At 54.7% G+C, this 12291-nt stretch overlaps 1 protein-coding gene across 4 annotated transcripts in view; it reads left to right on the forward strand.

Annotated features, from left to right (window-relative positions):
* Window positions 1-12291, forward strand: part of Zc3h18 (zinc finger CCCH-type containing 18) — a 51247-nt gene that overhangs the window by 31947 nt on the left and 7009 nt on the right. For all 4 annotated transcript variants that reach the window (XM_078032810.1, XM_078032811.1, XM_005335427.5 and 1 more), the window contains 2 exons: window positions 9710-9901; window positions 10593-10718. In XM_078032810.1, the coding sequence (XP_077888936.1) occupies window positions 9710-9901; window positions 10593-10718 (318 nt within the window). The remainder of the gene's footprint in view (window positions 1-9709; window positions 9902-10592; window positions 10719-12291) is intronic.

The following is a 12291-nucleotide window of genomic DNA, read 5'->3' on the forward strand; positions in this document are numbered from 1 at the left end:
GCAAGCGCTCTGCCACTGAGCTACAACTCCAGTGCCTCTAAAGAACTTTTGCCAGGTAGCAGTGCACACCTGTAATCCCAGCTGCTCAGGAGGCTGAGACAGGAGGATCGAGAGTTCAGAGCCAGTCTCAGTAACAGCAAGGTGCTAAGCAACTCAGTGAGACCCTATCTCTAAATAAAATACAAAATAGGGCTAGGGATCTGGCTCAGGGGTCTGGTGCTCCTGATTTCAATCCCCAGTACTGCCTCTCCCCCACTCCAATAAAAGAACTCTTAAAGTGGCTCTGAAGTCATCCAACAGAAGAGCCAGTGCTGCTTTGGTGTTGGGCCCTCTCAAGCCTTTCCTGCCTTTTTCAAGGCAGGAGCTCATTGTGTTCCCAGGTTGGCCCTAAACTCCTAGGCTCAAGCCTCTGCCCTAGCTAGAGTGATAGGTGCACAACACTGCACCCAGGTTCAAGCCTCCCCCCAACCCTGCCAGTACTGGGGATCAAATCCAGGGCCCTCTGCATGTTTGGCAAGGGCTGTACCACGAGCTACATCCCAACCCTTCTCATTTTACTTTGAAACAGAGCCTTATTAAGTTACTCAGGCTGGCCTTGAAGTGCAGATCCTTTTGCCTCAGCCTCCTGAGTAGCTGGCATTACAGCTGTGTGCCTCTGTGCCTGGCTTAAACTTGTTTTCTTTATGGAAACTATTTTCCCTGCTTTTCCTAAAATGTGCTGCATTTTCAGCCTGGACTCAGTCCATTGGACCACTGCTAGGAAGACAGGGCCGTAGCCGCCTCTGCTCTTGGCTGGCAGCGTCCCCTCTCCTGAGTGGGCAGCCTCTCACTTGCTACAGGGTTTGCTCAAATTCCTGCTAAGAGAGGTCCCCCCACTTCTTCTGCCCTCCATAGTTCTTAGTGGCCCAGTACTGTATTGTCACAGACTTCTTATTGTCCCCTGGAGGGCAGCAGTCTCAGTGCCTGTCCTGAGACCCAGGACAGTCTGATGCTGACATTTGACAATGTTTTGAGGCATTAGTATTTATGGCAGCCTACATTTCTGCCAGGTGCAATTCAGTTGATTGTTGTAGGACTGATAAAACTATAGAAGGGTTTCTGCATATAGAACTAGCTTGTTTTGCCTTCCAGAGCCAGAAAATGGCTGTCTTCATGCCTGTCCAGACCCTTGGTCTCAGCACAGATGCAAGAAGGACTCTTAACAGTGCCAAGTGCAGCTGTGGCTTCCTGAGTCTCATCAGGAGTCCACCTCTGTGGCTTACAGAGGTGTTACTAAGAAATGCTACTCTGGCCATGGCCCTCTCCAGCCCCTACTGGTGTCCAAGAAACCAGGAGCTCTTCCCACCCCAGTGCTTCTTGTAGAGGAGTGTGCTGGTGAAGTGTGCTCGGCTGGGACAGGGGCAGGGGCAGGAGGCAGGTGCACAGCTGCAGTGCCCGCACACCTGCCTCCAGAGGGAAGCTCTTGGGAGGTGGTTGGTGTGGCCACCGGGCGGCAGGCCAGACATGCACAGGTGGACCCTCGCATCAGTGGGCCTCTGGAGAACTCGTGGCTGTCTGGGCCCATCCAGACTCACAGGCAGGCTCAGGACACTCGGGACTCAGGGCATTCATCCCAAATCAGACAGTTTTTCTCAGCAGCTGAGCAAAGCCGTGTCCTGTTTCTGACCTGGCTTAATCCCATTCAACTTGACTCTCAGCCCTTTTCTTTTCTTCCCAGAACACTGCCTTGTGTTCCTGTGACCAGACCAGCCAGCAGCCTGTCAGCAAGGCTAGGCTGTGGTCACCTGGAATCAGTTCAGCCTCCCAGGTGCTGGGCATCCTGGGTCCTGGGGTCTGGGTCTTGTTATCCTCTGAGGCCAGCATCTCATCAGGGCAGAATTCCCAGTGCAGAGCTCCTATTCCTTTTTCCTTTCGAAGCAGAATGAGTGCAGCTACTCTTCTAGGGAGTTGACTCTGGGAGTAGAGCGTGTGTGACTGCCTTTTATTAGTGGGACAGCCTCCAACAGATGGGGGGTTTAACCACACAGAAAGAACTTTTTTCACCTAAGAACAGACAGCAGACTTGCATCCCGGGGGGGGGGGGGGGGAAGGTCGTGGAGAGGCGGTGAGCACTCCTGCAGGGGTTCTGGCCCGGGCTCGCCCAGCCAGCACACCACTGCCCCCACCTCCAGGTGGCTGTACTCCGCCTTGTCTCTGTTTGGGTGTGGCCCTTCTTTCTCGCCCCAAGCCCTGCACACTGAGGCCAGCCTGTTTTCTTTGGGGTCCTCTAGGAATGTCTGGCAGCCCTTGCAGGCTTGGCTGGCAAGCAGCAGCGTGGCCTTTCCCAGTCTTGCGTCATTGTTCACATTGGTATTTCATAACTGGGCCTCACAGACCTTTTGCCCACTTCTGGGCCTGGCTATATTTAAACTAGAGCCGAGCCTTCCCACCAGCTCCATAAAACGCATCTGTGCAGGAGGGGAATTCCCACTGCCAGCCTCAAACTGCTTTGCACAGCCGGGCTGCTGGGTGTGCTCAGCTGGTGCGGCTGAGACCAGCCCCTGCACAAAGTCATAGGTGCCAGTGGTCATTGGGCCTTCCTGTGGGAGTCGCCCAGGCTGCCACTGTCTTAGGAGGCTTGCACCGGAGTCACATTCACATTTACAGCTGTTGGTGCCCCTGGGCACAAGCTGCTAGGTTTCTCGCTCCCATCAGGTGGGCCTAGCCCAACTCAGGACCTACTCACCATCCTGGTTCTTGGTTCTCACAAAGCCACACTGTTTTCCTGGTGGGGTCACAGTCACCTCTGTATCCACACCCCACACACTGCCCCATCCGGCACACACCTCCTTCAGCTGTCGCCTCATCTCAGGTTGCCTCTCACTTATGTGCCAGTGTGAGGTGTCCCAGGGCTTCAGGTGGGCCAGAATGGGACGGGAAAAGATAAGCAATGCTGCTTTGGCCTTCTGGAAGGGCCTCGTCAGGTTAGGGATCTTGGTGTGTGCTGTGATTTACTGCAGCTTTCTGAGACGTGCCCTTAACAATGTGGGCGAGGCTGTGTGGCCTGCTGTCCAGGAGGTTCTGCGGTGTGGTGAGTCATTCAGGTCTGCTGCATCTGGCCCCTGTCCACTGTTGCAGAACCAGGTGTTGCATTTCTTTCAAGCAACTTCCCCTCCCTGGTTTCTGGAGCGCACTGTCCCCCCCAAGCCCTGCCCAGCACTGGTGCTGGCTGTGCGGCCAGGTTCCATTGCCAGCCTTTCAGAACTGTCCCTGTGGTAAGCAGGTCTTACAGGGTGGAACTCACATGAGAACTTGCTCCTGTGAGTCGTAAAGGTCCGTGCCTAGATCGCCTCTGCTGACCCTGAGTGCATCTGATGACAGCAGACGGCAGGATGTGCGTGACACTCTGTAGCCACCCACCCACTCATCGCCTGCTCTGTGCTATGCTTAGCTGCCTCCTGATGAGCCAAGGGTTGGAGATTGCTCAAAGCTAGAATTTCCCAGTCCTTGTGAGAACTCTCTTAATGCCCTCATGGATCTTTCTGTTGTCACAGAGAAACTCCTCTGAGGATTTAATAAGCCTCCCCTGGTCTTTCTGACCTGTTCTGGATGTTGCTTAACTGCCTGCCTCTGAGAGCCACTGAGCCCTTCAGGGAAACGTGTGTAACTTCTTGATTGTGTAGCCAGGGAGTTGCTCCAGCAGCTCCACCTGCCCTTTGATGAAGGTTGGTGAGCGGATGAGTGTAGTGCTCGCTGGGGTACTCCATCTGACTGTAGGCGCCTGGTATCTGCAGGTACTAGATACACACGGGTCTACAAACACGGTCGTGAATTAGAGAACATTACTGAGCCTGGCGAGTTCTTCTATAGGGTGGATCCAGGATGGGCAGTGGAACAGTAACAGAAAGAGCCCAGGACAGCGTTGGTAGCCTTACAGACGTTAGAAGGCGCACTTCCTTGGTGCTGGCCTGCACCTGGAAGCAGTCCATGTGGGTTTCTTCTTTCTACTCCTGCAGGAATTGACAGCAGTGGGTGGAGCGTAACACACCACCGCATGTGTTTCTCCCAGGTTCACACGTGTGTGCTTAGATTCCAGTGCATTTTCAAAACTCAGGATTGAAACACTGAGTCTGTGATCTGTAGGGGTCCCCTATGGGCAAAGCCTATCTGTCTCACCTCACCTCTGGACCCTCACTTGGAAAAAGGCCATCCAGCTTCAGTGGCAGCCCCTCGTGAGCAGACTCTGGATGCATAGGCCTTAGGAAAACCCTGCTCCATGTTGGGACTTCAAGTTTGGGTCCTGGACTCTGGCCACTCGGGATGACCAGGTATTTCCATTACCTCAGCCATGTGGATGGAGTTTCGGAGTGGCCTTGTGTTGCGTTGGAGGCCCATTATGCCACATGCTGTCTTTCAGTGGTGGATTTTGTGTTCGAGTCCCTGAGAGAGGGCCAGATGGTGAGTGGTGTAGGTAGGGAGGACTACCTAACTATCTCTTGAACTATCAAGAGTTGTCCTCCAGCGTGGGACACCGCGGGTAGTGCCTGGTCAGGTGGATGGACGTGGTGGAGGTGGGAGATGGTATTGGGAACCATCCACCAAGGCAAGGACAAAGATGTGCGTGGTGACCAGGGTGGAGGGCCCAGCAGAAGGCCGGAAAAGCCCCATGGCAGCCCCACGGGCACTCAGCTGCCTTGGGCCTTTTCAGCGTCCCAGGCGCGCAGAGCGCACACCTGTTGACTGTTGCCCCACCAGTGCTGGCAGATTGGGGTGAGGGCATCAGGTTTCTCCAGAAGTAGATGTGGACAAGTGTAGTCAGAGCAGGAACCACAGGCTTCGCCTTCCCTTTCTGTCTTCATGAGATGTTCAGCCTTGTGAGTTTAGAAGGGAGTGGCCGTCCAGTTTTATCTTTCTTCTTTGGCCCCCCAATTTGGCAGCTGCCCAGACTGGAGCCCAGGCACACCTGGGTTTGTCCCCTTGCCTGGTCACCCTTGGTGCTGGCTGTGTCAGCCAGATAGAGGCTGCGCTGCCCGCGGCCACTTGTGCTGCTGGTTCGGTGTCTGGGCAGCACAACGACCCTTGCCCCTCAAGCCTCCCGCAGCCTTGGACGAAGGACAGTCCCTGGCAGATAAGAGCATGCTCTCCGCTGTGGGGAAGGTCGCTTCCTTAGTCAGAGATCACCTGCGGGATCTTTCCTCTGCAGAGGTGTGTATGCAAATCCCAGCCTGTGCTGGCCTTCCTGAGGTCATCCCTGAACAGCCTTCTTCCTCCCAGCCTCTGCTCCACAGAGTAGCTGCGCACACTCCTGTGGACCCGCAGGCCCTCAGGAAAGCTGCAGCTCTGGGTTCTGTTCTCTTTTGTCCCCTTGGCTTTTGGGGTCTGAGCAGGGTGCTGGGGCTGACTGTCCTTTCGAGGGGAAGGGATTTGGCCTCAGGTTTCTCGGGGTGTCTTGGGAAGAAAGGTGCAGCTCGGCAGCCTCCTCCTCAGCCCAGGTGGCCATCTGGCCACCTCAGGGCAGGAGCAGAGTGGTGAGAAGTACACTCCCTGCCCTTCCTGGCACAGTGTGCTGGCTCCTGGTGTGCACCCAGGGCCACGGAGGGGGCCCCTTCTCCTTTGTTGAATGCCCACCCTTGCTCCTCCTGGGGTGTCTGCCCTTGCCTTGTTGGTTTCAATTGTGTGTCCACATCTGAAAGCAGTTTTTTCATGGTTTGACTCCCCGCAAACTGGGGACAGATCCCAGCAGGCTCAGCTTGTTGACATTGTCTTTAGTAGGCACGGGTGTGACTGAGGAACCGCATAATACCAGGCAGATGTGGCTCCTGCCACCAACATGAATTTCTGTATCCAGATACCATCTATGTTGTTTGTTTGCATGTTTTAAATATTTTCACTTTTTTAACTTAAATACCTTTTAAAAGGAATCTTAGATCATCACTGTAAAGCAAACACCAATCATGTGCCATAGTGAATCACTGGAGTAATCCAATAAAAAATAAGCCGGGTGTGGTGGCCCATGACCGGAATCCCAGCTATTTAGTAGGTTGAGGCAGGAGGATGAGAGTTCCAGGCCAGCTTGTGCGAGTTAGCAAGAGCCTGTCTCAAGATGAAAAACAATACAAGGGCTGGAGATGTAACTCAGTGGTTCAATCCCCAGTCCTGAAAAAAAAGATTAAAATATCTGGCTGCACATAAACAAAAATGAGTGTGCTGTGTTGCCGTGCTTTGGAACGTGGGCTTGATGCGTGGCATTCCTGCCTGGCAGGGCCTGGTGCCTGCCCTGCAGTGGTGAGGACATCAAGGCCCATTGGTAGCCCCAGCCTTGGCGGGGAGCCTTCAGGTACCCTGAGAGAGGTGCCCATCTCCAGAGGCCCTGCAGGTTTTCCTGGGGCCAGAATGGGGGCACTGTCTGCCTCTGTCCGCTTCACTTTCCATGCTGCAATGGAGACCAGCTCAAGTATCTGTCCACCCTATCCCTTAGAACAGCATCACAGTACATCTGGAAGGAGGCAGCCTCACCATTGCCTTGGTGAGCACAGTGTCCACTTCCTGTTCCATTTTCAGGATGAGGACATGCAGGAAGTGTAAAGGTGAAAGGAGCTACCTAGTGGCCTGCGCTGGGGAAATCAGCAGCGAGGTTTTCTCTTCCTTCCTGGATTACTTTCCAGGTAGCACCCGGATGTGCCTATAGCCCTTAGGTTTGGGCTGAGATAACAGGGACTTAAGCCTCAGTCATCGTGTCCTTGAGGAGGCTCTGAGTGCTGGGCGTTGCTGCTGCCCTGGATTCTCCACAGGGGACAGGCTTGGTGCCTGCTGGCTCGTGGCCATCAAACAGGTTCTGAGATCACCAGCCGGCAGCTGTTCTCATGTTCCACATAACCCAGGTAGTGCTGGTCACAGCCACCCCAACACACGATGGGTGGTGGAGAACCCCTCAACAGGAACAGCAAGCCCTGTGGAAAGCGTGACGGCAGAGCTCCTGTGAAGAAAGCAGCACCCTTTCCTGAGAGCCGAGTAGAAGACACAGTGAATGGCATGGTGCTCTGATAGGTTCCTTCTTTCTTCCTTCTTTCTGTTTGGGTCTTGCACTTGGCAGGCAAGTGAGCAGCTCCCCGAGTTCAGCCACGACTGAGCCACATCCCAGCCTTTTTAATCTTTCATTTTGAGGCAGAGTCTTGCTTAGAGCTTGGCTAACTCACATAGCCTTGGCTTGAACTTGGGATCCTCCTGCGTCAGTTTCCCAAGTCGCTGTAATGACAGGTGTGTGCCACTGCGCCTGCCCTGTTAATGAGCTTGATGACACTCCAATCCAAAGCCCAGTGGGATCTGGAGAGCAGTGCATGACACAGTGCTGCCAAAGGTCTTCTATAGGTGAGCACAGGCAAGGTGAACCGAGAAATCTGAAAGTCAAACGCATTCAGGGTTTTGAATATGCCACAGGCCGAGACACATACAACTCTAGCATGAGAGTAGCTGAGGTGCCAGGCATGCTGGTGCTGGCCTTCCGTCTCAGCAACTTAGTGAGGACCTGAGTGTGAGCACACACACCTCCAAGTGGCACTGCTGTTCATCCCATCTGCACTGGGGAGGGTGGCCCTGCCCGTCCTCTGGGGTGATGAGATGAAGTCACCTTCTCTGTGGCCCACAGGTCGTCCTCACAGTGATCGTCCTATTCGGGCTCTGGCTTGTCACGGTCCCGATCCTGGTCCTCATCCTACAGCTCCTACTCCAGCTACTCTTCCGGACACAGGCTAGGGAAGTGGCTCAGTGGTTAAGCACTTCTGGATGCTATCCCCAGTACCCATCCCCCCCCAAAAAAAAAAAATAGCTAAGGTCAGTGGAAGAGCATAGCCCATGAGAAGCCCCTGCAGAAGAATAAGAGTCTATATTCACGAAAGGTGGCATCGTGGGCCCTGGGCAAGAGAGGGCGCTAGCAGTGCTGCAGACCACTTGTGAATGGAGGAGGAGCCTCCCTGTAAGCCGCGCGTGGCACCTGGCGCTAGTGAGGCAGGGTCCAGGGAAGCAGGTGGGGGGTGTGGATTACCTGGAAGAAAAAGTCAGGTGAATGTGACTGAGGAGCAAAGAGGAGCCTTCTGAGCCCAAAAGGATGCATGAGGGAGGGCAGCACACTGGGGTCTGCTCAAGTCAGAGGCCACAGCCAGCCACAGTGAGCCAGCCACAGCGCAGGACAGTGAAGAAGAGCTAGCTCAAGGCTGCAGACAAGCAGAGGGCTGGACACACGCAAGCCCAGCCTTGCCAATCTCCAGCCACATCCTGTCTGCAGAGCTCTGTTTTGCTGGCTTTCATCTGTGTGTGCCACCATGGTAGGGAGCGGTGCTGCCAGCCCTGTGAGTGGCTTAACCCTCAGGGGAAGAACTTGCTATTTGCTACTAATTCCATTTATTAGGAATTTGCTCTAAATTAAAAAAAAGAAAAAAGCTATGATGATTTTTATAAAAAAAGGTCATCTTACTATCTTGTGTTTTTAAAAAAGAAACCCCAATATCGAAATGTTCAGAGGGTGAGAAATCTCAATGAATTCCCCTGCAGTCAGAGACAGCTCTCAACACAGGTGGAAAGCCCTCCTGGGCCAGCCAGGCAGTCCCTCAGCAGGCCCAGAGGCAGCATGTCCATCCTGGGAAGAACTCAGGGCTGAGGGAGACGCACAGAGGTGCTGAACATCGGCAACAGGGACTTTTATCTTCTTAATTTTGTGTATTCCAGAGATTTCAAATGAACTTTTGTGATTTCTCTACTGAGAACAGATTCCTCCTGAATAGATACTTTTGTATTAGGCACTTACATTTTCAGGTTTTCTCTAATCATTATAATTAAGTTACTTTTCTGCTGGTCCTGGGGCTCTAGGTTTTATGTCTTTGATGCAAACTGTTTGAATCTTGAGGCATTCTGTTGGCGCCAGGCTTCCCAGTTAGGAGCCCAGCCTGCCTTCCGCGGGCAGAAGGCTGCAGTCTCTGCTCAGTTTCTCTCCAGCACAAGCCCTGGCCAGGGCATCAGAAGTTACAATTTTAGGACAGATTGACGATCCACCACGTCCTATCCCTCTCGTGCTTGTTTGTGCCTGGCCTGTGTGGTTGAGGAGACGGTCTGCCCACACGTGGCCCACCGGGTACTGTGGAGTCTGGCTTTCCTGTTTCCAGTTGGTCCTTCTGTGCCCACTTGCATGACCACATGCACCAGCCCCAGGATTTGGAGGAAGGTCCCTCTGTCCCCTCTCCAGCCTACAGCCCCACCCAGCTGCTGAGGCCAGCCCTGTTGGGAAGGCTGGGAATGCGCTTTCTGGGGTTAGTCAGGGTTTTTTCCTGACTGCACTGTAGCCAGTCTTCACACGTAAGTCAGAGGCAAAGTGTTGAAGACCTAGACGTGTTCATTCACAACGTTTTTATTGCATTTGAGAAGAGTGATTTTTGTTCCTTTAATCTCGTAATTATTTATGATGTGCAGCACTACAGACAGATGTTTCTGGACGTCACAGTCCCCAGCTGACGGGATAGAAGTTAAATAAGTGATCGTCATAAAAAGCAATTGCTGTCATGGTGAGGAGACAGGGTGTTCACCTGAGAAGGACTTTGGCTGGCTTTAGGGCCACCCTCAAGGAGGCCTGGCTGCCTCCTCCTGAGGTTTCCTCAGCTCTGTCCCGAGTTGCCTCGGTCTCAACAAGCAGCATTGCAGGGAGAGGGCAGGCAGCCTGAGCATTGCCACTCTGTGATTGCAGCCGTCAAGCTGAGCCACCAAAGAAGGAGGCCGCCTCTGTGGGGCCGCAGGTGAAGCGAGCAGATGAGTGGAAGGACCCCTGGCGACGGTCCAAGTCTCCCAAAAAGAAGCTTGGGGTTTCCGTCTCCCCTAGCCGGGCACGAAGGCGTCGAAAGACCTCAGCCTCATCAGCGTCTGCCTCCAACTCCTCCAGGTAAAGCGGCAGCCTGTGAAGCTGGCTGGCCAGTGGGTGTCCACTTACTACCAGGCTGCCTCTCTGTGTGTGCTGCTGCCCAAGGGCAGGGCAGTGGGATACCAGGTAGGACTGATGCTGAGAACCTCAGGAAGTCTTTACTTCCCCCAGAAGAAGCAGAAGCAGGCAGGCTGGGGGACCCAGAAGGGAAAACAAAACACCAGGCTGGCCGGCCGCTGCTGGGGGTCATGTGCCACCCCAGGCCCTGAGAAGGAGGTTCTGGGGCTGCAGACAGGAGCTGTGCACACTGTGAGCCGGGCAGCCAGGTTCTCAGGGAGTTTGCCTCAGCAGCTCCAAGCTGTGGCTCTGGGTGTGAGCCGAGTTAGAGACGGGGCTGGGTGGGCCTGCAGAGCTCCGCAGGAGCAGGAGGCTCCAGGGCACAGGTGGGTGGGTGGGGAGGGCCTGGGTGCAGCGGGCCCCTGCTCCAGAACGGATCTTGGTTTCTGCTCCACTCTCCAGGGAGGGGGCTGGATGCAGCGCCTGCGCAGATGCCAGGAAGAGGGTCCGAGTGCCGGGTGTGCCTGTGTGTGGCTCTGCCTGAGTGTGAGCACATGCACCTCTGAGTGGCCCTGCTGTGCATCCCATCTGCACTGGGCAGGGTGGCCCTGCCTGTCCTCTGGGGTGGTGAAGTCACGTTCTCTATGGCCCACAGGTCGTCCTCACGGTCATCATCCTACTCGGGCTCTGGCTCGTCACGGTCCCGATCCCGGTCCTCGTCCTACAGCTCCTATTCCAGCCGCTCTTCCAGACATAGCTCCTTCTCAGGCAGCCGGTCCAGGTACGTCCCCTACTGGGCTGGCGGCAGAGCCAGCAGGTCGTGTCTGCCACCAGACAGGTCTCATGGGGCCTGTCTTCAGCTGTTGGGGTTCCAGTGCCCATTGGTGGTCTGAAGAATGGTGTGGCAAGGCGCTGGCAATTCCCAGCACTGCAACAGAGCTGGTGCAGCCTGTCCTGCACAGCCATGTCCTCCACACCACCTTGCACAGAGAGGGCCACAGGGTGGACCATGCATAAGCCACATTCCTGGTATTCAGTGGCCTTGTGCTACTGATGGCACCATATTGAATGGCAGACATGGAAAGCTTCCATCGTTCTAGAACGTTCAGCTTTTTGTTGTATTTTCCCCATTGAAAATAGGCATTTTGTCACTTTTAGATAAGATTCTAAAATTCCACAAGCACATACACAGTATTCCGTGTCCAGTTTGTCTTGCCTGTGGGCACCCAATGATGTGGCCCCCTCTGGCACTCTCTGCCAGTGGGAGTGGAGAGGGCCAGCACCAGGCTCCAGCTCCATGTGGACCTTGCTGCACCGTGGTCACTGCGGGATCTTCTGGGAGGGGCAGCAGAGTGGCATCCAGCAGGGCATGTGCACAGGGATCCTGGTCTCTCTCACTGGACAAAGGACCCCATTTATACGTGTGCAGCTGCCACTCTGGGAAGCATCGTCACCAGGTGTCTTGGAATAAGCTGTGTATACTGTGATGATCTGGTGTTCCCCCAGTGGTGCCCTTTCCTGCATAGAAGATTATCACGCAGTTGTCCAGTTGCGTTTTCATGAAACAGAGGGCACCTGCACACTGTCTGTCTCCTGCGACACTACACTTGGTGAGGCCAATGAGCAGCTGAGACAGGAAAGGCGGAGTTCTTAACCTGAGGTGCTGCAGGGCCAGTCCTGGTGTACCTGTGCTCCCAGACACAGGCCTGGCTGGTTCCTGCGTCAGAGTCAATAGAACCTGAGACAGGTTGACACGGGCCCTCGTGTGAGTGGTTAGGACAGGAAAGGACAGTCAGAGCATCACCCTGGAATACTGTGGGGCTTCATTTAAGAGGCTGATGAGTTGTAGAGGAGAAATATTCACACCATGAGGCCAAGCTGGGCCGTTTGGAAATTTTGGACTTAGGAAGTCACGTGGGCGAAGAGTTAGGTGATCTTTGCTCTGGGCGTGCAGCTGACGATGATTACGGTCCCAGGAAGAAAGCCTTGCAGTGACATCGAACACCAAGGTCAGGGTTCCCAGGCCGAGAGTGGGGCTATGATGAGTGGTCAGGGCAGAGCAGTGGTTCCCTGTCCTGTTCTCCTGAGTGCCACAGGGGCAGGGGTGTGTCACGGCCACGTGGAGGCATGACAGCACCTCGTGTGTGATCTCCTCACCACTGAAGAGAGGAACGTCTTAGACACTGTGGGGCACTGGCCCGCCCTCAGGGGTGCTTGGAGCCCTGCTGCTGCTGAGCTAGGACCAGCTGTACGTCCCCCGAGGCAGGTGCAGGGTGCGCACTGGAGAGGGGAGCTCAGTCTGGGAGGTGGCTGGCAGGGCTGCCACTGGCTCTGTAAGAGCTCTTGAAGGTCCC

This window comes from Ictidomys tridecemlineatus, chromosome 15, assembly GCF_052094955.1.
Source record: "Ictidomys tridecemlineatus isolate mIctTri1 chromosome 15, mIctTri1.hap1, whole genome shotgun sequence".
In the NCBI taxonomy this organism is placed as follows: domain Eukaryota; kingdom Metazoa; phylum Chordata; class Mammalia; order Rodentia; family Sciuridae; genus Ictidomys; species Ictidomys tridecemlineatus.